This window comes from Alexandromys fortis, unplaced genomic scaffold, assembly GCF_014885135.2.
Source record: "Alexandromys fortis isolate MF-2015 unplaced genomic scaffold, M_Fortis_MF-2015_v1.1 scaffold_212, whole genome shotgun sequence".
NCBI lineage: Eukaryota > Metazoa > Chordata > Mammalia > Rodentia > Cricetidae > Alexandromys > Alexandromys fortis.
The window spans coordinates 1123014-1150858 of record NW_026068091.1 but is presented as its reverse complement, the minus strand read 5'-3'; the positions used below and the strand labels follow the sequence as shown (position 1 = coordinate 1150858).

General features: G+C 49.7%; 2 protein-coding genes across 6 annotated transcripts; one reads left to right on the top strand and one right to left on the bottom strand.

The window, feature by feature from the left end:
- Positions 1-3275: 3275 nt before the first annotated feature.
- Ppp2r5d (protein phosphatase 2 regulatory subunit B'delta) lies at positions 3276-26094 on the top strand. 2 transcript variants are annotated; one of them, XM_050122771.1, is made up of 16 exons: positions 3276-3441; positions 8152-8229; positions 20972-21164; positions 21361-21560; positions 21648-21758; positions 21874-21966; positions 22311-22441; positions 22566-22625; positions 22722-22830; positions 23006-23059; positions 23425-23595; positions 23669-23796; positions 24356-24457; positions 24542-24614; positions 24712-24828; positions 24965-26094. In XM_050122771.1, exons 1-16 carry the CDS (start codon positions 3415-3417, stop codon positions 25100-25102), a joined length of 1785 nt encoding a protein of 594 aa, XP_049978728.1. In that variant the 5' UTR covers positions 3276-3414; the 3' UTR covers positions 25103-26094. The 2 variants fall into 2 exon arrangements, with proteins under 2 accessions (XP_049978728.1, XP_049978727.1); XM_050122770.1 differs by having other exon boundaries at positions 8149-8229.
- On the bottom strand, positions 25987-27764 carry Mea1 (male-enhanced antigen 1). Of its 4 annotated transcripts, none has more exons than XM_050122777.1 (4): positions 27635-27764; positions 26849-27129; positions 26661-26763; positions 25987-26363 (listed from the first exon to the last, which is right to left on the bottom strand). In XM_050122777.1, the coding sequence occupies exons 1-4, from the start codon at positions 27747-27749 to the stop codon at positions 26212-26214; spliced, it is 651 nt and encodes a 216-aa protein (XP_049978734.1). In that variant the 5' UTR covers positions 27750-27764; the 3' UTR covers positions 25987-26211. The 4 variants fall into 4 exon arrangements, with proteins under 4 accessions (XP_049978734.1, XP_049978735.1, XP_049978736.1 ...); XM_050122778.1 differs by having other exon boundaries at positions 27606-27720; XM_050122779.1 differs by lacking the exon at positions 27635-27764 and adding an exon at positions 27562-27628.
- Between the last annotated feature and the right edge of the window lie 81 nt (positions 27765-27845).

Here is a 27845-nt window from a genome sequence, read left to right as displayed (position 1 = left end):
GAGACAGGAGACAGGGTTTTACCATATATCTCTGGATGGCCTTGAACTCATGGTAATCCCTCCTCAGCCTCTTGAGTAGGAGACTCATAGCTGTGCACCATCATGCCTGGTAAATCGTGGCTTACCTACACATGGGGCTTAAACCCAGGTCCTCACACATGTTTGGCAAGCACTATATCACTGAGCTGCAATCCCAGTCCCTCATTTCAAATTGCAAAACAGCATGAAAAAGGTATTAGGACTGCTGATGTGGGAGGGTCTTCTGTTTTGTGTTGATTTCATTGGTTAATAAAGAAATTGCCTTGGCCATTTGATAGGCCAGCCCTTAGGTGGGTGGAGTAGACAGAACAGAATGCTGGGAGGAAGAGGGAAGTGAGAAAATCGCCATGCCTCTCCTCTCTGGGTCAGAGATGCAATGGAGCCAGCCACCAGGTCAGACATGCTGAATCTTTTCTGGTAAGCCACCACTTCGTGGTGCTACACAGATGATTAGAAATGGGTTAAGCAAGATGTGAGAATTAGCCAATAAGAGGCTAAAACTAATGGGCCAGGCAGTGTTTAAATGAATACAATTTGTGTGTTGTTATTTTGGGGCATAAGCTAGCCAGTGGCTGGGAGCCGGACAGGATGGAAAGCAGGCCTGCTTGCCCCATTACTAAAGACTGCACATGGTGGTGCTGCTCATTAGCAAACTCAGCACTTTGGAGGCCAAGGAAAGAGAATTCAAGTTCAAGGCCAGCCTGAGATGCCCAGCAAGACCCTGTAGCAAGAACTATAAAAAGATGCTGGGGACTGGGATTCACACAGATGGAAAATTTCATTTTCAGCCTAACTGTATGTCTCTGTCCCTTGCTTCCTAGAGAAACCAAGGACTGTAGGTTTAAAGAGGATACATAGTTACAGGTAAGCTCTATGCCTCAGGACTACAGTGCATCTTGAGGCTTTGGGTATGGGCAATGAGATTTGTTGCCCTGCTTCAGTTACACTCCAGATACAAATAACTATCTTTCTGTCCCAGGATGCTCCCCCTGCAGATATTAGTAGAAAGGCAGGTCACTGTGTGTTGCCTTGAACTCATTGTTAGTGGTAAAGCTAAAAAGCCGTTTGTGTATGAGAGCCAGGATCCCACTTGCTGTCCTTCCCTCATGCTCACTCCTCAACCCACTATAAACTTCTCAGGCAAAGATCACCAGACACCTCCTAATTGCAAAATCAAGGTGTTACTATTCAGTATTTAGCACACTCTGTCTGCCTCTGTCATTATGACACCATTATGATTCCTCTGGCTGTCTTTCATCACTCAGGAAAGTCATCCTTTCTCTTGTACCATCACCCCCCCCCATCCAGTGACTCACCAAATCCTGTTGACTGTACACATCTCCTGAGACCATCACCTCATTTTCATTTGTTTTCAAAATTTTTGTTTAAAATGTGTTCATGTGAGTGTATGCCACCTATGTGCAGGTGCTCATAGGAGCCAGAAGAGGGCGTCAGATCCTCTGGAGCTGGAGTACAGGCCTTTGTGACCAACTGATGTGGGTTCTGAAACCTAATTCAGGTTCTCTGGAAGTACTCTTAACCACCAACCATGTCTCTAGCCGATCTTTCCCGGTCTGTTTAAAGAATTTTAAATTATGTGTATGTGTGTGCATGCGTGTGTGCGTGCATGCATGCATCACACATACGTGTGTGTGTGTGTGTGTGTGTGTGTGTGTAAGTGTGCAGGTACCTACAGAGTCTAGAAGAGGATATCAGATCCCCTCGAGCCGGGTGGTGGTGGCACACGCCTTTAATCCCAGCACTCGGGAGGCAGGCGGATCTCTGTGAGTTCGAGACCAGCCTGGTCTACAAGGAGCTAGTTCCAGGACAGGCTCCAAAGCTACAGAGAAACCCTGTCTCAAAAAACAAACAAACAAACAAACAAACAAACAAAAAACAAAAACAAAAAAAACAGATCCCCTCGAGCTGGAGTTAAAGGCAGTTGTGAGCCAGCTAATATGGGTGCTGGGAACTGGACTCAGGTCCTCTGGAAGAACACCAAGTGCTTTTAAGCATTGAGCCATCTCTCTAGCCTCCGTCTGTCCAATTCTTACGGCTACTGCTCTTTATGTAGGGATCATTGGCTACTTATTCTTTTAGTTGGTTATTTGTGCTGTGCTGGAATCCAAGGCCTCTTACATTCGGGACAAGTAGCTACAGGCTTATTTTTAACTTTTTACTCATTGAGTTTTTTGTTATTGTTGTTTTGTTTTTGTTGTTTTGAGACAAGGTCTTAGTGTAGTTCAAATTGGTCTTGAACTAGCTGCAGCTAAGGCTGGTCTGTAACTTCTGATTCTCCTGCACCTTCCAGACACCACACCCAGTTCCCACAGGCTTATTTTTGATGGACCTCCAGTTTCTTAATGTAGTCTGTTGGCTCCTGGGGTAACTAAAATATATTCCTCCATACCACTCTCAGGTTTGTGTAATTCATGGCATTGTATTTTAATCATCATATACAAATCTGTGTTCCTCATCAGAGAGGGAAATCCCTGAGGGCAAGAACCCAGTCTTATCTACTAGAACACCAGCTTGGGTGCGGCAGCGGCACAGGTAAGGAGTAGGTTTTCTGGGACACTGAACCATGGGGCTACTTTTCCATTCCATTCTCAGTGGCTCAAACGCAACTGGTTTACCGATTCCAGCATCCTCGCAGTAGGTACCGGGACCCACGTCTTGAAGCTGCCGCTAACTAGGGATTCTCATTTTATTTTAGTGGGGTTCACCGCTGAATGGCTTCCCCTCTTCTCCTCTGCAACTGTGAACTAGGACAGACTTGATGAATGCACAGGAGGACCCTTGGGAGCCTTCTCTATCAATTTGACATGTGCAATTTGAGCTACTTAAACTCCTGTGAAGAAAGGTGCCCTTTCGTGTTAGGGCCTCTTTCCTCAAGTTCGGACGAGGCAGGGCGGGTAGCAGAGCAGGGTAAATGTGAGAGCCACTTCTGGAGGGAAGGAACAGCGAAGGGATGAAGAATAGCAGAGGACGACGCACAGGCGACGCCGTAGAGCAGCATTGCCAGCCAAGCTCGGGTTTCCCCATGGCCCCGCCTCCTGCACGAAGCCCGACCCTCTCTAGGGCGGGACTTTCTCCTCCAGCCAATTCTGGGAGCCGAACCCTGGCGGTTTGTACTCTTTCTTTCCAATGAGAAAAAAAGGAAGCAGCTTGGCTCCAATGACCAATCCGAGGAGGCGGCGCCTGGTTGTCAGGCAGGTTTGTAAGAGTTAGGGCCAATTGGAGGCGCAGCCACCGCTCGGCCCGGGCGCAGCGCGCAGGCGGTGGCGAAGAGACGCCGAGCGGGCCGAGTGCGGCCGAGCAGAGCCGGAGCCGGAGCGGGGCCGCAGGAGCCGGGCCGGGTGTGGACCGGCCGAGATGCCCTATAAACTGAAGAAGGATAAGGTGAGCGTGGCCTTTGCCCTTGCGCCTCCGCCGCGGGGCCTGCGCGGAGCTCTGGGAGGGGCCCGAAGCAGGCCCGGGACAGCCTCAGACTGACCCTCCGGTCTGGCCCCCCGCAGCACTCCCGGGGCCAGCCCCTGGGCCGCGCGGCTGGCAGCACCCCCAGCCCGTGCAGCAGCTGGGACAGCTCTCCCTCTTTGCCCCGGACAGATTCCCCCCACCTTTCTCTCTTCCGTTCCTCTTTGCTCCTACCCCCGGCCCCCTCCAGCTCTGCTCCACTCCCAGCTCACTCCCTTGCTTTCTCTCCCCGCCTTCCTCTGTCCCCGATCCCCCACGGGTTTGGGACAGTCCTCATCTAAGACTGCATCTTCCTCCAGTACTCCCTCCACCCCCGCCCTGAGCAGCCCCTTCCCTCTTCCTCAGCAGCCTATAAACGGCCTCTCCACAGTTCTGTAAGGTCCCTTCTCCGTCCATGACAAGCCCCTGACCTAGAACCGCTCTGCCTTTTCTCTCCTCCGCCCAAATCTGGCCTAGGCCCCTCCCTCGAGTCTTCCTTTACACACAAACTTGTAAGCCAGGACTGAGCCCTTCCTTCTTTTGATGGAACCCCAGAACGTCGGTGCTGGAAGGGCGCTTTTGAGCACATGCATTACAGCCCCTGGTGGTACAGATGAGGAGACTGAGACCGAGTCAAGGGAAGGGACTTGTCCAAGGTCACACATCCTGCTGGAGGCCCAGCTGCAATATCAGGTCTCCAGACTTGGAGGGCTCTTCTGTGCAAGTGACTAACTGGCATCAGCTGGCTTCCATGTTCACCCTAAACCAGACACCGGTTCTGATCTGCACAGGCTCCTCCCCTTATTCCTTAGGATAACCTTTGCATTTCCTCTTTGTACCCGTGCTGGATCTCTCTCTTTCTTGAGTTATATTAAAGCAGGAATCTGCCTTGTTCTATTTAGTTTTTTCCTCTGCAGTCCAGCTACCCCTGGACATTCATACTTTGTCATGATGTCCTTCCACAGGCCATTTCTTTATCGTTTGCATTGATAGAGTCAAACCCGGGATCTTGCACATGTTGAGCTTGTCCAGTACCACTGAGCTACACTCCCAGCCCCGCGGCCACTGATTGATGGTGCTGCTGCCTTTCACCCTCTTCTGTCTCCATATTGCCCGCCTTCACCTGTTCCTCATCCCTGCCGTTTCCTACCCTTTGTTTCCTGCTGTTGCTGAGATCTGACTCAGAGGTGTGGTTCCTCTGAGGTACAGACTTATCCAGGGATGCTAGGATACCAGTTCCAGCCTCCCCCAGCTTTTCTTGTCTTGGGGCTGGCTCTGGCCTGGTATTACGGTCTGCCCTCCTGAAGACCCCAGACGCAGGTTGCATTCACTTTCCCTGGTTGCCTTGCTGCGCTACCACCTCACCTTATCAATCAAACTCCTTATCCTGGGGCTGCTGTGTGTTTGCCAGGTAGCTCTGACTATGGGTTGTCACCGTAACTTCCCAGAGTCTGAAATTTAGAACATAGGGCTGGTGGTGACATACTGGGTGCTGAATCTCTTAAAGGTGGCTAGCTGAGCAGAGTTGTGTGCCCTATACCCAGTCCTGTCCTTGGGAGTGAGTTGGCCAATATGGTTTGGGCCATTCACCTGTAGAAACTGCACACTCAAGTCGCTAACCTGGGATCTGAGGGGTGTGGAGTTCAGAGGAAGCAGTGAGCTTCTTATCTGTCCGTAGTTTTTAGTCTGTGGACCATCTGTAGATGTAGATCCTGTCCCATCTGTAGAAGGCCTTTGCCCACTGGCTGATTGAGAATTGGGGGAGACATTCTTAGGCTTCCTTAGGCCACGAGTGATCTGGTTGAGAAAGGATGTTGGGAGGATCGGGATACATGGAAACAGGCGTGGGGCCCTTGATGAGATTTAATCTCCTGCATTGGAGTTTGGGCTGCATTTGGCCTCCTTAAAGTTCTGAGGGGGAGAGTGTGACTGAGGTGTACCAGGATGGAGGCACAGAGACAGGTGGGTGGAGGCTCTTATTGCTCATCCATCACCTGTCCCCTTTCTCCTTTATCTCTGTGGTCCCAGTCCTTGCTGTATCCTTCAGTGCTTCCTCTGAAGTCGTCCTGAGCCTGCACTTGGGCCCACTTACAGACTCTGTTTGGTCAGCCTTGGGTGCAAATGAATTGGGGACAAGTCTTGTGTTCCTCCTTGACTCTTGCTGTAGGCAGATGCTGAGTCCGTCTTTGGGGAGATTTGCATCCTTCTCTTGTGAGACTGCATTTGGGTCTTTTGTTTGCCTGCATGAACCAGCCCCGCTCCCTCCTGTTTTCTTATTCATAATAATAGAACTAACCTCTGTTAGGATTTTATGTGCTAGACATCGGGCTAAGCGAAGTGGGTCCTGTTTTTTGTTTTTGTTTAGTAGTTGAGGACAGTGAAGCCCAGAGAGGCTAGTTATCTCTTTACTCTCACACGACTGGTAAGAATTGAGCATAAAACACAGTGCTGGCTCTAAACCCCAGTGCCTCACAACATGCGACAGCTGGGCCGGGCCCCAGTGTGTGTGCTTCACCTGTTCTCAGAAGACAGAGAGCAAGGCTTGTGGTCCCTGTTCCCCTACACCCACTCACACCCACACACCAAGGCAGCTGAAATCAGGCACATTCCCAGAGATGTTTCTCAGGCGTCGTGCTGAGTGCCATAAGGTGGGTGGAGGGGACAAGAAAAGTAAGCAGCTTATGACCAAGTATAGAGAGCAGACTTGAGTGAAGACGGTCAGCTTTGTTGGCGGGCCGGGTCTGTCCTGTGCTGTCAGTCACCTTGGTGGTGTGTCCTGGCTGCATCCTTTCTTCTTTGTCCTCCACCACTTGCTCTGAGCAGTTGACTGGAGTCGGTGTGGCCAGCCTGGCCAGCAGGCAGCGGGAGAGTACTCAGCCCAAAGAAGCCCCTTCCCCCTTATACAGAGCATCAAGCTGCTCCCCATCTGAGAATGGCTTCCCCTCTCCACCCCCAGAAAGCCTTCCCCGTTCCAGCCCACACAGAACTCTCTTCTCCCTGAGCTCCGTTTGCCCCCATAGTCACAGTCCTCGGATTTAACACTTCTTCCTGAAGGGGCTTGGCTGCTGTTGAATTGCAGACTCTCAGAGCTGGGAGTGATTTCCAAGGTCCTCCAATCCAGCTCTCATCTAAGGCTTGAATCCTTTTGCAACAAGCCTTAGAGGAGGTCATCCAGCCTCTGCTCAAATGCTCAGGACTGGGAGCTTTCAGCTACACTAGGCACTCTGTTTCCATACAACTGCACTGTGAGAAAGTCCATCCCTGCTGGCCTCCGCCTATCCGCTTTCAGTGTTGACCCATTTCTCTGGTTTCTCTGGGTCCGCGAGTGTAAGTTGTATCTCTAGTACACATGGCAGCCCTTCCTCGCTGGTTAAGCTTCATCTTGCTCCCTCCCCACCCTTCTCCCTTCCATTCCCTTCTATTGTTAACTATCCCAGTTCCTGCAGCTGTTGCACTTCAGGCTGAGCTTTTGAGTACACTGCTAGAATGGACTGCATTTCCTTATTCAAGTAAGTATTTCTTATTGGTCCTGCACAGGCTCATTCTCATCACTAAACCAGACCCACCAGCTTGGTTCTGTCAGGGCCTGCACTCCACACAGGTGGATGGAAGTTCCCAAGACCTCCCGTGGATGCCACAGCATTGGTTTGTGCTGAGTGTGCAGTCAGAGCTGCATCCTCAAGTCTCTCACAGTCTCCCCATCCTGTCCCTGTGTGGTTGCTTTTGTTTGGGCCCAGAGCATGGGAAGAGATGCTGGACAGGCCAGGGCTCTGAGCCAGTTGCCAGGTTCCCAAGGGAACCTTTAGATTGGTGCTCACAGTTTGTTAACAATTCAGGGCTTCACCTCCATCTCTAGCCCACTGCATGTCGCCTGAGGCGATCTTAACATTTCAGGGAGAAGCCTTCTGATCTCTTAGCATCCTGTTAAATACCCTCTTGTTTGGGTGTTGCTGATGACATCTATGCAAATGCCTCTGGGTCTGTCTGGATGGCCCTGAGGGGAGAGAAGTGATTTCTGCTGTGCTTTAGCATAGAAGCCTTTGGCACCTCTGACCAAGTTGCCCAGAAGCCAGTCTGACCCGCTTGTTTTCGTTATTGATGCTGTTCCAGTAAGCCAGCTCACCTTAGTTCTTTCCTGACAGGGAAGCCTAACCCAGTGACTAGCCTGGGGAGGGGACAGGTGAAGACTACCGTCTTGCTTAACTATTAGATGGACATTGGCTTCCTAACCAGACTCTAAACTCCTTGGAGGGGCTGAGTCTCCTTTGTGTGTCCCAGGGTCGATATAGTAGGATTTTAAAATTTATTTTTGTTTTTTCAAGACAGGGTTTCTCCTGTGTAGCTCTGGCTGTCCAGGAGCTTGCGCTATAGACCAGGCTGGCCTCAAACTCAGAGATTTACCTGCCTCTGTCTCCTGAGTGCCGGGAAGAAAGGCTTGTGTCACCATGCCCAGCTGAATCAGCTAGATAGTGTGTGGTTAAAACAAAGACCTCGGAGGGGCTCAGAGATACAGCTCAATGGTAGAGTGCTTGCCTAGCATAGACAAGGCCTTTGGTTTGATCCCCAGTACTAAAAAAAGAAAGATTTAAGAGGTTCGGGTAAGGCCTCTCCTTTCTCGTGGCCTCTACTAACCCTAACTCCGTCTTCTCCCAGCAGGAACCTCCCAAACTTGCCAAAGGCACAGCCAAGCCCAGCAGCTCGAGCAAAGATGGTGGAGGGGAGAATGCAGACGAGGTAAAGATGTAGACATGGCCCGGGTTCCAGTACAGGTGCTGCCTACATACAGCTCCTTGGTGGCTGGGGGGCAGGGTCTGAGGGGACAGTTCCATAGGCAAAGGCTCCTACAGCTAGATTCCTGTGGAAGTTGTTTCCTGAACTTCCCGTGTTGGTAACTCCTTTCTCAGTGGCTAGGGGTGGCTAGGGCTAGTAGTGGAGCCCGTGCTTAGTGTGCGTAAAGGCCTTGGGTTTAATTTCCAGCATGCTCAAGTGTGTGTTGTGCGGATGTCTTAGGATAAGAACCATGGAAAGATGTGAGGTCTGCTTATATGCTTGCCTGTAAACTCATCATTTGGGAAGCTGAGGATCACACATTTAGGACCAGCCTGTGTGACGTAGTTGCCTGACTCCAAGAGGGGTGGTGGTGGAGGTGTGATGCTTGAGGCTTGTGGTCCTGGGGAAAGGGGAAAAGTCTACAAGTGCTTCGCAGTATGATGAGTCACTTTGGTATGGATCTGGGTGGGGCAGGGGCTTGGGAGTGGCTGGTGTCCCTGAGTTGGGCAGTGTGTGACCAAAGGACAGTCAAGAACAGAGGTCAGCATAGCTGACAATCTAGGGCTATAAAGCAATAAACAGGCAAACAAGACAGCCAGAGAGTAGAGGGGCTTAGGGAAGTTGAGGGATGTCCTTGAACATCCGGGGTATGGTGGCCAGTGGGGTGCTTTGTTTGCTGAATCGCCTTGTGAATGTGTGGGAGCTGCTGTCATTCCCTCTCTGCTTTTCCTTCCCACTTTTTCCGCCTTAAACTGTTCAGGAAGCAGAAGTCTTAGTTATTGGCTGGTCTTGTGCCTTTCCTGAGAAAAGAGATTGATTGACAAGTGTTTGTGGTTAACTATGGATTTAGATTTTCCAGGCTACTTGTTCCTGTCCCCTCTAAAGCGATCCAATTAATGTTTGCATTGGTGACCATTGTTTCAGGACTTGCAAAGTAATCAGGAGAAGTAGGCTAGATTTCTTTTTTTTTTTTTTTAAAGATTTATTTATTATATATACAGTGTTCTGTCTGTCTGTATGCTTGCTGACTAGAAGAGGGCACCAGATCTCATTACAGATGGCTGTGAGCCACCATGTGGTTGCTGGGAATTGAGCTCAGGACCTCTGGAAGAGCAGTCAGTGCTCTTAACCTCTGAGCCATCTCTCCAGCCCCAAGGCTAGATTTCTTGCCCGATTTGCAGACCACAGCAGAGTCGTGACTCCGTCTGGGCTCTTGCACAGTAATCTTCACAAGGACTGGTCCGTGTTCCCATCATGGTCTTCCTGCCAGGCTGTGAACTGAAGGGAACAGCTGTATGGTGTTGTATGGCTTCCACTTCACACCTAAGCACTCACTGTGGGTCACACCCTTTCCCAAGTGATGCTATTGATGGTCCCATCAGCACTTTCCACTGGGCAAGTACTTTAGAGTTAGTGACCAGTCAGAGCCAGGACTTACAGGCCCACCCTTGCTCCTTTCTCACTAACATCCTTCTGGTTCCTAGGCATCCTGGGTATTATCTGCCTAGATAGGCCTGCTCTGACCACTCACCTCCATCCCCAGGGCATGGTTAGGGTCCCTGGGCTGTATTTTACACTGTGAGTTTCAGGATATCTCCTGGCCCAGTGTGGGCGCCCGCACACACTGTTACACTGAATGTCACAGTGATGAAGGGTGAGCCAGTGCATGAGACAGGCTGCTGAAGCGAGCAGCTCGCTGGGGCCGGCTGCTGTGCTTTTCTAGCTCTTTAGGAGGCTCTGCTCAGGGACATAGCATTTGTCTTAGTCCCTCTAGAAAAGGGGGGTATCAGGTTCACCCTGGATTCTGTTTTATCAAAAGCCTCCAGGGCTTATCTGTGTGAGATGGCCACAGGAATTTGCCTTCTTAGTTTTTCAGAAGGTCCTCTTGTATGGATGTTGCAGAGATGCCGTGACAGCCGAGAGCCAGGGGGAAGCCATGATCTTTTTTTTTTCTTCATGTATTTTTTATTTTTGTATATGGGTGTTTTGCCTACATGTGTGTCTGTGTACCATGGGCATGCCTGGTATCGGTGGAGGGACATCAGATCCCCAAACAGGAGTCACAGGTGGTTGTGAGCAGCTATGTGGGTGCTGGACATCAAACCTGGGTCTGCTGGAACAGCAACCAGTGCTCTAAATTGTTGGATGTCTCTCCAGCCCTGAGGCCATGACTTTTTTTGTTTGTTTGTTTTTGTTTTTTGATATTTTGAGACAGGGTCTCTCTGTGTAACATTCCTGACTGTCCTGGAACTAGTTGTTGCAGATCAGGCTGGCTTTGAACTCACAGAGATCCTCCTGCCTCTGCCTCCTAAGTGCTTGGATTAAAGGTGTGCACCATTGACTGCTGGGCAGAGGCCATGGTTTTAAAGTACTGTTCACTGTATCTTTCCCTTGCCCCTTTTTCTATTGTACAATTTTGAGCTCCTCTGGCTAAAACCTGACTGTGTTAAGCATTTGCCTGAAGTGTTTTTCAATTAATCCTAATAATTATAGCGGCTAACATTTACTTTATTGACCAGTTATTCTGTATTAGTTTTCCAAAGCAGCCCAAACAGATTACCATATAGCAGGTGGCCTCGGACAACAGAAGTGAATTCTCCTATGCTTTTGGAGGCCAGAAGTCAGGGTAGCAAAAGACAGGACCTGAGGTCTTTTTTTAATTACTTGAAATTTCTGTGTGTGGCATGTACACGTGTGTGCAGATACATGTGTGTGCAGATACCTGCAGAGTCCAGGAGCCAGTGTTGTGTGCCTGTTGCGTCCTCACAGCTGGAGTTAGAAGCCGCTGTGCGCTGCTTCACATGGGTGCTGGGAACTGAACTCCGGCTCCTCTGCAGGAGCTTCTGAGTCATCTTCCCAGCTCTTGAGCTTCTCTTGTTCAGAATCTAAAAATGTGGGACAGGATGGCTGTGCTCCTTTTAATCCCAGCACTTGGGAGGCAGGGACCCGCAGATCTTGGAGTTTAAGGCTAGCCTGGTCTATGTTTTTGAGACCATGTCTCAATTTTGTTGTTTGTACATTTGTTGTGTGAGTGCCAGTATTTGCCGGTGGAGGTCAGAGGATGGGTCTTCATCCACCGTGTAGACTCAGGGATGGAACTGAGGTCGTCAGGCTCAGTGGCAAGTGCCCTCTGCCACCTGGACCATCTCATTGGTTTCTTTTATTTAAATTTAAAATGTTTTCAATTTACTTTAATCTTTGTGTATGTATTGTGGCGTGTACAAGTATGTATAAATGTGTGTTTACATATGTGGTGGTACATGAATGTGTGCACATGCATATATAGCCTGAGGCTCTCATCAGATGTCCTCTTCAGGCTTCCCATCTTAATTTTGATGTCTTAGTCAGTCTCTGTGGGCCTTATATATTGAGGTGTATTCTCTCTGAACCTAGAGCTGGCCATTTTGGCTAGTCAGATAGCCAGCTTGCCCTAGACCAGCAGTTCTCAACCTGTGGGTGTCGACCCTTTTGGGGTCAAATGACCCTTTCACAGGGATCTCATACACATATCCAGCATATCAGATATTTACATTAGGATTCTTCACAGTAGCAAAATTACAGTTTTGAAGTAGCAGTGAAATAATTTTACAGTTGGAGGGGTCACCTCAACACGAGGAACTGTGTGTGACATTACAGTTGCAGCATTAGAAAGGGTGAGAACCACTGGTCTAGGGATTCTATCTCTGCTTCTGGCTCCTGGGGATTGCAGGTGGGCATGGCAGGCACACCTGTGCTTTTATGTAGGTCTGGGGATTCAAAACTGTTCACCATGACACTCTGCAAGCCATAGCCCCAGTCCTGTCCTAAGGTTCTAGGGAAAAGCTTGTCCTGTGCCTCCTTGCTGGCTCCCCAACCTTCCCTACAGGGTTTCTCTGTAACAGCCCTAGCTGTCCAGGGTAGCCTCGAACTCAGAGATTTGCCTGTCTCTGCCTCCCTAGTGCATCGCTACCGACTTTTGACAGTCCTTGGCACCCCTTGTGTTGTGCAGCACCTCAGTTCTTCTCCTCACCCTCACACAGCATTCTGCGTGTCTTGGTCTCTCTGAAGTTCCCTCTTAGAAGGATACCATTCGTTAGGGATATCCTACCCAGCTCAGTAAGGCTCCTTTTCACCAATGGTGCATGTCTGTAAAGACCCTACTCCAGGTAAGGCCATATTCAGAGATTCTTTGGGATACTGTTCAACCTACATATATCGTCCCTAAATCTTTGCACTCACACTTACCTGTCACTGCAGTCAGGCTCGGAGTAAACAGCACTTACCCCATGAATAACGGCAGAGCTGGGGTTCATAGGCTAAGTAAGGTATTGTCTCTGAGACTTAAAACAGGAGCCTGGGGTGGAAAGTGGCTTTGAGAGGGCAGGTGAGACTCACTGTGTCCTGCCTCTGCGGCTAAGGAAAAAATGGGCTCCAGCACACTGCTGTCCTGAGTTCTGGATGGGGTGGAGGAAGGAAGAAACTGCCCAGTCTCCCCAACTTCAGCTCAAAGGCCACAGATGTTATCCTCAAACCGCTTTGGTTTTATGGTCTCCTTTTTTCTTTCCAGTACTGAGGACTGAACCCTGGGTATCACTCAGGCAAAGCCCCTGTTCTGTCATGTGCTGTGCCCTCAGCCAAATTCTCTACTTTAAAACTAATTTGAGCGGGGTGTGGCGACTCACCGTAGTCCCAGCACTCCAGACGAAGAGGCAGGTGGATCTCTGTGGTTTCTAGGCCAGCATGGTCTATGCTGTCAGCTCCAGGCCAGCCAGGGCTACATGGAGAGACCCTGTCTAAAAACAAAAACCCACCAAAATCTAATCTGAGCCAGGTGCGCTCATTCGTGCCGGTATTCTAGCCCTTGGAAGGTAGAGGCAGTATGATTGCTGTGAATTCAAGCCTAGCCTGGTCTGCACATTAAAGTCCAGCCCAGCTTAGGCTATAGTGTTTAAATACAATATAAAATTAATTTTGGAATTTCCTAAAGTTAAAACCCAACATCCATAACGAGTCTGAGCGGGCCTCACTTTGTTCTTGTAGCATTTGCCCTGGGTACTGGCCCAGTGGAAGTTACCTCCTAAGACAGCGAGCTCCCCTGTAGTATGGCCTTGCTCCACCCGTCTGGACCAGCTTGATTTCCCTCTCCTAAACTCACATTTACTCCTTTTTTTGTTTGTTTGTTTGGTTTTGTTTTTGTTTTTCGAGACAGGGTTTCTTTGTGTATGTGTAGCTTTAGAGCCTGTCCTGGAACTAGCTCTGTAGACCATGCTGGCCTCGAACTCACAGAGATCTGCCTGCCTCTGCCTCCTGAGTGCTGGGATTAAAGGCGTTCGCCACCACCGCCCAGCACATTTACTCCTTAAGAGCTAATTCAAGGGGGCTGGAGAGATGGGCTCAGTGGTTAAGAGCACTGCCTGCTCTTCCAAAGGTCCGGAGTTCAATTCTTGGCAACCACATGGTGGCTCACAACCATCTGTAATGAGGTCTGGTGTCCTCTTCTGGCCTACAGACACACACACAGACAGAATATTGTATACATAATAAATAAATATTTATAAAAAAACAAAGAGGGGAAAAAAAGAGCTAAATCAAAACTCACACCTTCGGGGACTGAAGAGCTGTATCAGTGGTTCAGAGCCCTTGCTGATCCTGCAGAGGACCTGAGTTAGGATCTTGGCACCTATGGTGGGCATCTCACAACCACCCATAATTCAGCTACACACAAATACACCCCATAATTTGAAAATAAATCTTTTTTTTTTTAAAGTCACCTTTTGAGAGATGCCATAATTCTTCCAGGCAATTTGTAGTCCACTCCTCTGTTTCCACAGCCTCTGTGGTCTCGCTCTGGTATTTCCCTTGTGTCCTTAGCTGCTTCTGTGGCTGCCCCACCTACCAGTCTTCAAGCTGTTTGACGCCAGGGCCTTGTCCTAGTCACCTTTTCCTTTGTAATGCTTAGCGGGGTGCTTAGAGAAGAAAGGGAGGACAGGAAGAATTAAATAGGATTAGAGGGAGTTCAAGACGTGACCACGGAGAGGACGCCTCTGTGGTTCTCAGGGTTTAAATTAAAGTGGTCTTCATTTACTAGACCAGATAATTCGTGATACAGTAGATACACATGTAATCTATGGTTTTTGTTTTTGATTTTGTTTTTTTTTTTAGTTTTTCAAGACAGGGTTTCTCTATGTAGCCCTGGCTATCCTGGAACTCTCTCTCTGTAGACCAGGCTGGCCTCCAACTCACAGAGATCTGCCTACCTCTGCCTTCCAAGTGTTGGGATTAAAGGCGTGCACCACCACCGCCTGGCAAAATTATTTTTCTTTTTAAATTTTTTTATGATTTATTTAACTTTATTTTATGTACATTGGTTTGAGGTTGTCAGATCCCCTGGAACAGGAGTTACAGACAGTTGTGAGCTGCCATGTGGGTGCTAGGAATTGAACCTGTATCCTCTGGAAGAGCAGTCAGTGCTCTTAACGGCTAAGCCATCTCTCCAGCCCCAAAATTAATTTTTTTAAAAGATTTACTTATTTATTATGTATTGTTTATTGTGTATTTGTTATGTTCTGTCTGCATGTATGCCTGCAGGCCAGAAGAGGGCACCAGATCTCATTCTACATGGTTGTGAGCCACCATGTGGTTCTGGGAATTGAACTCAGGACAAAGAGCAGTCTGTGCTCTTAACCGCTGAGCCATCTCTCCAGTCTTGATTTTTTTTTACTTTTATTTGTGTATTTGTTGTGTGTTTGTACAGTGGTCATGGGACAGCTTGGTGAGAGTTAATTCTGTCTTTCTACCATTTGGGTCCTGGGGATTGACCTCAGGTTGTCAATCTTGGGGGCAAGTGCCTTTACCCCCTGAGCCACCCTGCTAGCCCTTGTCAATCGTGTTTTGTACCAAAGTCTTGCTGTGTAGTCCAGGTTGCCTTCAACCTGCAGTAATATTTTCGGTTTTGCCTTCCGAGTGCAGGAGTTACAGGTGTGAACCCTGCTTGGTTCTATCTGTGCATTTTGTAATTAGTTTTGAGATTAAGGTCTTGCTGTGTAGCCCAGGCTTGTCTCCAATTCTGAATCTTTCTGCCTTAGCCTCCTGCATAGCTAAGAGTAGAGATAGGTACAGTTTTGCCCAGCTTCTTTTCCTACTGTTTTATGTTCCATCTTTCTGTCAGAATACTTTTTATAGTGGGTCTGGGGATGCAGCTCAGCTGGTAGAGTGCTTGCCTAGCCTGCACAAGGCCCTGGGTTCTATGCCCAGTGGCTCATAAATGGAGTGGTGGTGTATACTGGTGTGGTATATACACTCAGGAGGTAGAGGCAGGAGACCTGGGTTACAGGAAGGCTTCCTGAGTGGGTGTAGATTCTGTAGAAAGTATTTCAGGTCTCTGCAGAGTCTCAGTAGGACTGGATAGGACAAAGTACATTTGGAAGGCAGAGTGGCTGGGTTGCCTTTGTCATGTATCCTTGTGATGGCTGCTCACTTGCCTCCTACCCACCCAAGGACAATGGAGACATCAGAAGAACTGGAGGGTTTGGAATTAATGCTTGAGTGTGAAGTGAGTGGCTGGCGTATCCACACATTTGCTTTCTAACAAGCATAGGAAGGTAGACAAACAGGGGATGGCCTCATGGACCTTGGTTGTTTAGGGGCAATTACTAGATGGGCTGGCTGTCTCTCACATGTTTCCTGCATTTGGGTGCCCACTAGTGGTCCTTATGAAACTAGAACTGGGGGCTAGGGAGATGGTCCAGTAGATGAGTGCTTACACAGAGCATAGAGCGCCATCCTCAGAAGCATGTAAAGACTGGGGAGGTAATGCTAAGGAACCTCCAGCAAACGGGGTGGACACAATTACTGCTAGCTCCCAGGCCGTCGAGCCCGGTGTGTGCACCATTGAAGAGGATGGATGGCAAGCAGCAACACCCTCGTCGTCATCTGACATCCATATGCACACTGTGACACTCATGTACTCACACCTGCACTCTCATACACGAACATTACATACACATGTCACACATATACAGATACACATAAAGCTAAGCAAAAAACTGGAATGAAGCTGGTGGTGGCGCACTTCATTAATCCCAGCACTCAGGAGGCAGAGGCAGGCAGATCTCTGTGAGTTCGAGGCTAGCCTGGTCTACAGAGCGAGTTCCAGGACAGTCAGAACTGTGACATACGGAGACCCTGCGAAAAACAAACATATAAACACACAAAACCCCCCAAAAAACTGGAGTGATCAAGTGAGATGAAACAGTCCCCTCGGCCACGCCAGCGTTCAGCAGTACAGTCTTTGTATGGAAGGGACCCTTAGGGCTCAAATTGTTGGCTGCCTTTGGACATTTTTTCCTTATTTATTATTTATCTATTTATTTATTATGGTTTTTCAAGGCAGGGTTTCTTGTGTAACAGCCCTGGCTGTCCAGTAACTCATTTTGTAGGTCAGGGATCCACCTGCCTCTGCCTCCCGAGTGTTGGGATTAAAGGTGTGCGCTATCCCCGCCTAACTTTTTTTTTTTAAAGATTTATTTATTTATTTATTATATATGCAGTGATCTGCCTACATGTATGCCTGTTGACCAGAAGAGGGCACAAGATCTCATTACAGATGGTTGTGAGCCACCATGTGGTTGCTGGGAATTGAACTCAGGACCTTTGGAAGAGCAGGCAAAGCTCTTAACCACTGAGCCATCTCTCCAGCCCTTATTTTATTTTTTTAAGTGATTTATTTATTTATCTATATACATTGGTGTTTTGTCTGCGTGTATATCTGTGTGAGGTGTTGGATCCCTTGAAATTGGAGTTACAGTTGTGAGCTGCCATATGGGTTCTGGGAACTGAACCCAGGTCCTCTGCAAAGCAGCCAGTGCTCTTAACTACTGAGTCATTTCCCCAGCCCTGCACATTGTATTTTTAAGCCATACAACTCTATGTTCTCTTGAGATATTACTTAGACAGAGGTTGGAAAATTACTGTCTAGCTAACTTTTTTTCTTTCTGTGAGATAGGATCTTACCATGTAGCTCTAGCTGGATCTCACTATGCAGACCAGGCTGGCCTCAAACTCAGAGATCCTCTTGCTCCGAGTGCTGTAATTGAAGGTGTGCACCATCATGACTGGCTGATCTAGCTAACTTCACTTCTTGTCAATGGAAAATTGAGATTCTGCGTTTCCCTCCCTGGGAAGAGCACCTTTTTTCTGAGTGGCCCCCCAGTGTGCGGTCTCTACTCTGCTGCTGCGGCTATACGTAGCGAGCTGTGAGATAGCGGTTCTCAACCTTCCCAATGCTGGACCCTTTAGTACAGTTCCACATGCTGTGCTGACCCCAGCCACGGTTCTGGGGACTTCTGTGGAGATAAGAGAAGGCGGGCTTGCAGAGAAGAGTCTTGGTTCCTGATCACCCAACCAAACACCCATGGATGCTTGTTAGATGCTACTTCTGAGGGTGCCCAGAGGGTACAGATCAGAGCCCTGGCTTTCAAGAAATTCATCATCTAGTTCATTGGTTCTCAATGTATGGGTTGTGACCCCTTGGGGAGCAGAATGACCCTTTCGCAGGGGTCACATATCAGATATCCTGCAGATATTTATAGTACGATTCATAACAGTAGTAAAATTATTTTAGGAAGTAGCAGCGGAAATGCTTTTATGATTGAGGGTCACCACAACCTGAAGAACTGTATGAAAAGGTCTCAGCACTAGGAAGGCTGAGCACCACTGATTTAGTTGAAGGGAATGACAGACACATAAATAGACGCAGCAAGAGTTGTCACTAGGGAGCAAGTGGTTAAAAGACAGTGGAACAGACAAATGGTTAAAGGAGGCTGAGGTGAGCCCCAAGGGCCACCATGAGCTGATTCCCTGAAAGGTCCAGCGACTTCCTGGTCTCTGCATTTTCAAACAAAGGGGATAGTGGACTCAAAGGAACATTTGAGTGGATTGGCTTGGGGAGGCATTCCCAGGTGCATTCCTAGGACCCAGGCACAGAAAAAAAAAAAGATTACAAGTGCAGTAGCAGCAAGAACAGCAAACACTAGAGAGCAGTTGCTGTGTGCCAGGTATTCCTTGCTGCCTTTCCTATTGAAGCCCTATAACATGGGCACTGTTGTCAGCCTGATCTTACAGAAGCTGTGTACTCAGCTAGGAAGTCCCAGAGCAAGGGCTGAGTTAAGATAGTCCGGCTCAGGGGCTTTATTAAAGGTGTGTGCAGTGTGTGCGTATACAGGTTCCCAAGGAGGTTAGGAGGAGAGCTTCAGATCCCCTGGAACTAGAGTAGAGCTGCCTGATGTTGGTGCTGAGTTCTAAACTCCAGTGCTCTGAATCAGAGGTTGAGAACAGTAATGGCTCAGCAATTAAGAGCACTTAGTGTACCCGGTTTCAATTCCCAGCACACACATGGCAGCTTACAATAGTATGTAACTCCTGTTTCAGGGGATCTGACACCTCCATATAGACATATATACAGGCAAAATATCAATGTATATAAAATAAAAATAATTTTTTTTAAAAAGCAGTGAGTACTCTTAAACCCTGAGCTACCTCTACCACCCCAGTAGTTTGTTGTTGTTTTGGAAACAGTGTCTCATTCTTAGCCTGGGCTGCTTGGAACTCATGGTCATCCTCCTACCTCAGCCTCCCAAATACTAGCTAGTATTACAACTATAAGCCAACATGCTAGGCTTAATGTGTTCTGTTTGTTTTCGAGACAGGGTTTCTCTATGTAACTCCAGCTGCCCTGGAACTCCTACCATAGACCAGGCTGGCCTTGAACTCAGTACCACCAGCCTCTGCCTCCTGAGTGCTGGGATTCAAGGCCTGCCACCACATCTAGCCATTAGTGTGTTCTTGAACATTCAGCGCCATAGATGAGAGTTTGGTTGACCTCAGGCAGGGAAGCGAGATACAGGTGACCTTCCAACCTCTTCTGCTCTTCTTCCCTCAAGGTGTGACCTGCCCCTGAATGTAGAAAGGGAGACCCTGGAGTCGGCACACCTTACATTGTCTAGTGACACTGGCTCTTACTGGTCACAACAGGAGGTGTATGGTGCCTACTCTGTCGCCCTTCCCTGTGTTACCAGGATCAAACCTCCTGTCAAACAAACTAGGGTTGTTTTATGCAGAGAGAGCCAGATGACCAAAGTGGACTGAGCCACTGGACCCACCCACCTGCCTGAGCCAGACTACTGCCTTTCATCCTCTCGTATCCAGATAGAGTTTGGTCGTCTCAGCCTTGATTGATTTTTGCTAGACTGGGGATTGAACCTAGGGCTAGGCAAACACACTGCTGTGAGCTATGTGTTTGTACCTTTTAGCTTTGAGTCGGTCTCCTTGGTTGCTCAGGCCTCCCCCTCTGAATGGCTGAAACCGGTGTGTGCTGCCACGCTCACTCAGTTTAGTGGGGCTTGTTGTTGCTCTGTCAGGGTCTTGCTGTGTAGTCCAAGTTGATCCTCTTGTTTCTACCATCCGAATTCAAGCATTAATAGGTGTATATAATTCCCAGTTTTTGTTTTTTCTTTATTATTTTTAGGGAGGACAGCCAGAGCTACAGCTACACAGATAAGATTGAATGTTTTTTTTAATATTTATTTATTTATTATGTATACAATATTCTGTCTGTGTGTATGTCTGCAGGTCAGAAGAGGGCACCAGACCTCATTACAAATGGTTGTGAGCCACCATGTGGTTGCCGGGAATTGAACTCAGGACCTTTGGAAGAGCAAGCAATGCTCTTAACCACTGAGCCATCTCTCCAGCCCAGATTGAATGTTTTTATGTGTGTGACTGTTTTGCCTGTCTCTATGTGTGTATGTATGTATGCACGTATGTGTACCATAGGCATTTTTGGTGCCCTTGGATCTGGAACAGGAGTTATAGGCATTTATAGGTTGTTATGGGGGTGCTAGGCATCAAACTGGGGTTCTCTGGAAGTGTAGCCATTGCTCTTAACTGCTCTATCATCTCTCCAGCCCAGTCATTTTTCCTTTTGTTTGTTTGAGACAAAGCCTCACTATGCAACTCTGGCTTGCCTGGAACTTTGGAACTTGGTATGTAGGCCAGGCTGGCTTTGAATTCATCAACCTACATGCCTCTGCCTCCCAAGTACTGGGATTAGAGGCATGTGCCATCACCACCTGGCTAGGATTTTTATTAAACTAAATTTCTGGTAAGCTGCTAAGACTTAAGAATGAATTTGTCTTCCTCTTGAATTGAAGGTATAGAACATTCAGTAATCTGAAGTGTACTCAGTGAATTGTTAGGGATGCCACACACTGGGCTACCTCCCAGATGTCCTCAAGACATAGTGTTTTCATTATTCAGAAGGTGCCTTGTGTCTGTGCCTTGTGTCTCCTTAGTCAGCGCTTGCAGCTAGGGTTGAATTTTCCCCCCCACACTGAGGACTGAATTCAGCCTTACACATACTAGGCAAGTGTTCTACCACTAAGCTAGGTCTTTGGCCCTGCTAACTACTTTTCTGATTTCTCTCACTATCCATCCAACCACTTTGCCTCCTTAAGACGTGAACACTTTGAAGGCTGTTGATAACCCAGATAGGAATTCTTGGCCATTGTATTCTGGAGCTATAACCACAGTTATCTCCTGGCCTACCTGGCAGGGACAGCTCACTGCCTCTCTACAAGCACGAACAGACTGGGGATGGGTTGGCCAAGGCCAGGGTTAGGGGCATCCATCCCTTAGAGAGCTGGCTTCAACAGATCTCTTCTATGTCCAGGCCCAGCCCCAGCCCCAGCCCCAGCCACCATCATCTAACAAGCGTCCCAGCAACAGCACACCACCCCCAACACAGCTCAGCAAAATCAAGTACTCAGGGGGACCCCAGATTGTCAAGAAAGAACGACGGCAAAGCTCCTCCCGCTTCAACCTCAGCAAGAATAGAGAGCTACAAAAGCTTCCTGCCTTGAAAGGTACCCACAGATGGACAGGGACTGATGAACTGGGCTTGGGGGCCGTGAAGATTGGTTTAGGAGTCTGTCTTTGGGAAAAGAGTATTCTGTAGACATGGGGTTCAACTGTGACAAGGTGCCAGGGAGCAGGATGGGAGAGGAAAATCTGCACAGGCAGTGGGACATGCGTGAAGAATGACTGCTGAGACCTCCACAGATTCGCCAACCCAGGAGCGCGAGGAGCTCTTTATCCAGAAGCTACGCCAGTGCTGTGTCCTCTTTGACTTCGTGTCAGACCCACTCAGTGACCTCAAATTCAAGGAGGTGAAGCGGGCAGGACTGAATGAGATGGTGGAGTATATCACCCACAGCCGTGATGTTGTCACTGAGGCAATCTACCCTGAGGCTGTCACCATGGTGGGCATAGGGAGAGGATACAAGGCGGGGGGGATGGGAGCCCCCGGGGAAGCCCAGACAGTGCTCTAAGTGGGGCTCACCCCTCAGTTTTCAGTGAACCTCTTCCGGACGCTGCCACCTTCATCGAATCCCACAGGAGCTGAGTTTGACCCTGAGGAAGATGAGCCTACCTTGGAAGCTGCCTGGCCACATCTTCAGGTACCAGGGCACTGGGACAGGGTGGGTCTGGCTATGGGACACAGAGTCCTTAGGACTGCAGTAAGGGAATCTCCCAGCCTTGGGTCAGTCTCAGTGAAGCTTCTTTCCTCCACAGCTCGTCTATGAGTTTTTCTTACGCTTCTTGGAGTCTCCAGATTTCCAGCCAAATATAGCCAAGAAGTACATTGACCAGAAGTTTGTGCTTGCTGTGAGTCTGAGCTTTCTGCCCTTCCTTCCCATGAACTGTGGTCTCCCATGCCTTTACCTGCCTGTTTTTTCCCTTATTCTGATACACTGGAAGTTCAGCTGTGTCTAGTACAACAAGGCTTCCAGTGTAACTGGCGGGGCAGGGGTGTCGATGACGACGACAAAGTGTCCCTCTCCACTCAGTGGAGTATAAACATGCATACCCAGATAGCAGGTTGAATGAGAGTAATAAAATCACTCTGCTTTTCAGAAACCTAACCCCACTCCCCAGAGAACTTGTGACCCCAGCCCATGCCTTCCTGTCTGCTGCCTCATTGTCTGCCTTTCCTAACCTCCTGCTCCTAGCTCCTAGACCTATTTGATAGCGAGGACCCTCGAGAGCGGGATTTTCTCAAGACCATTTTGCATCGTATCTACGGCAAGTTTTTGGGGCTCCGGGCATATATTCGTCGGCAGATCAACCACATCTTCTACAGGTGAGGCGATGAGCCCAGGCTGGGGAGCACAGCATGCCCCTGCCTGTGCTGGGATGGGAACAGGAAGGCAGGGAAGACTGCAGAATGCTGGAGGGGTAGTGTCAAGAGGGCCTTCTTCCCTTAGGTTCATTTATGAGACTGAACATCACAATGGGATTGCCGAGCTCCTGGAGATCCTTGGCAGGTGAGTGGGGAATGCAGATGTCATGGAAGATTGGGGGATGCGTACACTGGGCTTGAACATAAGCCTTTGGTCCTAAAAACGTCCCTTGACTTCTAGCATCATCAATGGCTTTGCCTTGCCCCTTAAGGAAGAGCACAAGATGTTTCTCATCCGTGTCCTGCTTCCACTTCACAAGGTCAAGTCCCTGAGTGTGTACCACCCTCAGGTAAGCTGCCTGCCTCTGAAGATCCCTCCCTCCTCTGAGCATCAGGGTTTTCTGCTGACACAGAAGGGTGGTGATGGTAAATCTGCTACACCTCCCCTTCCGTTTTGGGATTTCGTCTCACTGAGTGCTCTCCTCCTGAGAGCTGCGTTTCACTTCCATCCTCCACCTTTCACAGCTGGCATACTGTGTGGTCCAGTTCCTGGAGAAGGAGAGCAGTCTCACTGAGCCGGTAATTTCCTTTCCGGGGCCCCAGTCATCAGCAGTGCTTGCCCATCTCGACCTGTTGGTTTTGTTTCTGTTGTTTGTGGTATTGGCCAGCAAACCTGGGGCGTCTCAAGCAAGAGCTTTATGACTGAGCAGCGTCCCTAGCTCCAGTCTGTACCTACTGAGTAGTGCTCTAAGTGGGTGCTCAGGACTGGGTGATGTGGGTTCCTCTCAAGGCAGTCAAACCTACATACTGAGGAAACTTTTCTGATCCAAGTCAGAGAAGCCATGTGGTTGGTTAGCTGAGGGTAAGTGTGGGACGAGGCAATACAAAGGCTTCCCAGGGAACTGTGCAGTGTTAGCAATTTTATCCTCACATCTTCTTCACAGGTGATTGTGGGACTTCTCAAATTTTGGCCCAAGACCCATAGCCCCAAGGAAGTGATGTTTCTGAATGAGCTAGAGGAGATTCTTGATGTCATTGAACCCTCAGAGTTCAGCAAAGTGATGGAGCCCCTCTTCCGCCAGCTTGCCAAATGTGTCTCCAGCCCCCATTTCCAGGTGAGACCAGACCCACTGTCTCTAAATATGGCAGCGCAGGTCTTGAGTGCTGAGTTGCACTTCTCCTTGACAGGTGGCAGAGCGCGCCCTCTACTACTGGAACAATGAGTACATCATGAGCCTCATCAGTGACAACGCTGCCCGTGTCCTCCCTATTATGTTTCCTGCGCTCTATAGGAACTCCAAAAGCCACTGGAACAAGTAGGCCACTGAGTGTGGGCTGATGTGGGACCCCGGTATTCAAAACTGTGGGTGTAGAACTCGAGACAGGGATTTCACCTGGCCACGCAGTAAGCAAAGCCAGTGCCCACCAAATATTACTAAGTGGGTCCTTGAGGAGCTGACTGGCAAGAAAAGGTGCTAATGAGACCTCCTTGCAGTACCAAATAGCTGACCTGATTCATACCACTGCCTTGGAGACATTCTAGGCTGGAGGGAACATGTGATATGCTTAAAGACTGTATAAAAAGTCAAAGTCGTAGAAAGGCTTTCCTGTACAAGGCAGGGTGAGTGTGGTGCTGACAGTCCTTGTGCTATTGGGAGGTCATGGGCATGAGCCAAGGCAGGCTTAGGGTGGGGACATTTGTAAGGTCCATCAGCTGCTCTTAGTCAAGAGTTAGCTGCTTCTGCGGTGTAGAGATCTGTGAAAAGGACTAGTAAATGAAAAAGCTTTTGGCAGAGACGTGAAAACAAGCAAACTGGGTTGTGGCACGGATGGCAGGCTCTGGCCTCCTGCACACCGTCTCTCTCTGGATGGCAGGACAATTCATGGACTGATCTACAATGCCCTGAAGCTGTTCATGGAAATGAACCAGAAGCTGTTTGATGATTGTACACAGCAGTACAAAGCAGAGAAGCAGAAGTGAGTCTCTCTTTCCCACGAGGATCGTTCCCTTCTACCTTGGCTCACTGTCCCCAATTCCAACCCTACTGTTGCCTCCCACAGGGGCCGGTTCCGAATGAAGGAAAGAGAGGAGATGTGGCAGAAGATTGAGGAACTGGCACGGCTTAATCCCCAGGTGACAGTCCTTTTAGAGTTGGGGAGATTCTGGAGGAAGAGTGAGGCAGATTGGCTCTGAAGTGCTCACCGTTTGTCCACACCTCTTGCCCTCTCAGTACCCTATGTTCCGAGCTCCTCCACCACTGCCCCCTGTGTACTCCATGGAGACAGAGACCCCCACGGCAGAGGACATCCAGCTTCTGAAGAGGACAGTGGAAACAGAGGCTGTGCAGGTGAGAGGTTACCAGGGGCAGGGGGCAGGTTGGGACAGCAGTAACAGTTCTAGGAGGGAGAGGAGATAGGCCAGCAGAAACAGGAGAACTCTTGGGACTGGTCACCATTCCTGGCCTTCTCCCTGTTCATACACAGATGCTAAAGGACATCAAGAAGGAGAAAGTGCTGCTTCGGAGGAAGTCAGAGCTGCCACAGGACGTGTACACCATCAAGGCACTAGAGGCACACAAGCGGGCAGAAGAGTTCCTGACTGCTAGCCAGGAGGCTCTCTGACCCCTCCCCTTCCCACAGGGTTACAGCCCACTCAGCCCTGGGACTCAGCCCGGCCCTCCACCCTCTGCTCCTTATTGGCTGACCTGGGGCACAACAGCACCTCTCTGGCTACTCTAGAGGATGCAGGCACTGGAAGCAGGGATGCCCAGAGTGCTCCCTCTTCACCCCTAAATGTGTTCATGCCTCCCTGTGGCTAGTACAGACAGGCTGAGCACTGAGTGCTCAGTGCTTAGACAACCTGGGGGTGCCTGTCCCCCTGCTCCTAACCCCACAGCTACCTGAGAAACACAAACACAGAAACCACATGCTCCTCTCCCCTGCATCCTCACCTGAACTTGAGGTGTCTCTCCTCTCCCCTGCAGGGTAAAGCAGGAGACTGTCTCCAAAGTTACATCAAGCTCCATTGGCCCCGGAGTGAAGAGCTGGAGGGGACCAACCCCCAGCAGCACAAATAGGCCCCTAGCCCTAGCGTTATGCAGGCAGAGGTGGTGGTGTATTATTCCCTTTATCCTCTGCCTAACCAGGACAAGACAGAGGCCAGAAAAGTATGTTATGGACACTAGATGAATATAGGGCCCAGTGGACCAAGATGGGGAGAATGAGCCATCTACCTTGCCCCTCTTTGGCAAGCAGCAGTCCTGGGATCACAAATACAGAAGGGACCACCCTGTGGCTGACTGCTTTCTTTGTGCTGTTGGTTCCCAAAGCTATAAAGAGGGAAGCAGGAGCAGTGCCCTGAGCATGGCTCCCTGCGACACCTATTTATTTCCTTGTTCATGCTGATGCTGGGCAGGCCCTCACCGGTACCCTTTGGGCACTCAGAAAAGCAACAAGTGGGGAGGGCTGGACCAGGTTTCAGGGGCACAGGCAGTGCGGCTTTTGGCTGTGTACATAGGGTGCTTTATTCTCCACAGAGTGATACATGCTACGGTGGGTTGGGCTCGGGCCAATGTCCCCATATGTACAGAACCGAATAAAGTGGGTCTCTGAGAGGTCTGGTTTGCCTTGATGTGAAAGGGACATGGGAAGGTGTGTTAGAACCCGAGCGGCATCAGTCCTGTGCTGGTCTTGGCTTGGAATGTAGGGAGGTAAGGCAGCTCTCCATGTGGTTACTTCCAGGCAGGGGAGGCCTGGCGGGCTTGGAGGGCTTTCTGTACCACATCTTCCCACTGAGCGTCCGATATCTCCCGAGCCCAGGCAGGAACCCCTGGTGCAGGCAGGCTTACTCCAGCCATGGTCCTTTTCACCAGCTCTACGTGTTCTGAAAGCACAGCCACAGGCTGGTTAGGGGATAGAGACAACGGGGCCGGTTCCCTCCCTATTCCATCAACCCGGAACCCTTGACTCATGGAGTCACCAATTCCACATTATTGCCAAGCCTACCCATCCCCAAATCTAGCTAAATAGCATTTCACCTACATTCTGAAGTCTGCAAACATTTGTTAGCACACTTCCTTCTTTTTATGGGTAAGATGGTCCTCTGTTACGCTTCTTACTGGTTTTAATCCAGTCTATTTCCTTCTTAAAGATTCCCAAATGAAAGGATGAGTTTTTTTACCTGGGTCCATGGGGATAGAGCTGTGGCTGCTCAATGCTGCGGCCCCCTCCTCATCTTCATCCTCACTCTCTAATGGTGGGTCTGGCAAATGAAGCCCCAGGGCCTGCAGAACCGGAGAGAAGATAGTTTGCATCCAGCTTTTGGTACATTCTGTTTCACTTGCTCAGGAACAATTCCCTCCACCACACCTGGATCCGATCTTGAATGTCAGCAGCTCCTTCTTCTCCCTCACCCACTGGTGCCAGTTCCACCTCTTCTTGTTCAGGGTCTTGATTGAGGGGTTGGTAGGAGTAGCCTGCTGGGCCTGCTCCTGTTTCCTCCTGCTCTTCCTCGGGTTCTTCACTGCTCCAATCCCCAGTTCCTTCTGTAGGACCCTGATGTGGCCCTAAGTCCTCAGTTTGGTTGGGGAAGATACGTTCAGGGCCCATGGTGTCTCCCCCTAGAACTACTGCTGCCATCCGGGCAGGGGCTGCAAGGACAGAAAGGCAGGATAGGGACTGGATGAAACCGAGTCCGCTTTCAGCCCGCGATTTACAGTCTCCTTTTACATTCATAGAACCCACTTCCCTCTCTCAGGGTCTTGTGTCTTCCTCTCCTCTCCCGTCTCTCACGCCTGCCCGTCTTAAGTCAAGGTTCTCATATTGAACTCGACCCACCAGTCTTTGACTTTCCCGATTCCTGAATAAACAGACACCTGGAGGGCTTCGGAAGAGACCCTTTCCAGAACCTCTTCCCCTCCCGTCACGCCCCTCCCCGGCTTAGTAACTGCAGGTCGCCAGACTACCCATGAGAGCGCGTCCCCGCCCCTCATCCCCTCTCCGGGGTACCACAATACCGCCTGACAAGCGCCCTTCAAGCCCAGAGGTGCCCCTTCAATGGCCCCAGCTGCAGCGTCCCCTACCCGCCCCCACTCAGTCTCGGCGTTGGTGTTTCCTCGCGCCTCACCCTCTCAGAGCCCACAGCCGGACCCGCACCTTCACTTCCGGCGGGGCAGGACGTGCTGTGGCTCTTAGTCCTCCAGCCCCGCCCCGTGCCCGAGACTGACGCAAGCGAGGACGAGCAGTCAACCTCTTGCCCCGCCTCCGCCATCCCCTGCCCAGACCACAAAGAACTACATTACCCAGTGACCCTTGGGATCGCGACGTGGTCTGCGCATGCGCACGCCCTCCAGGCTCCCAGCCCTGA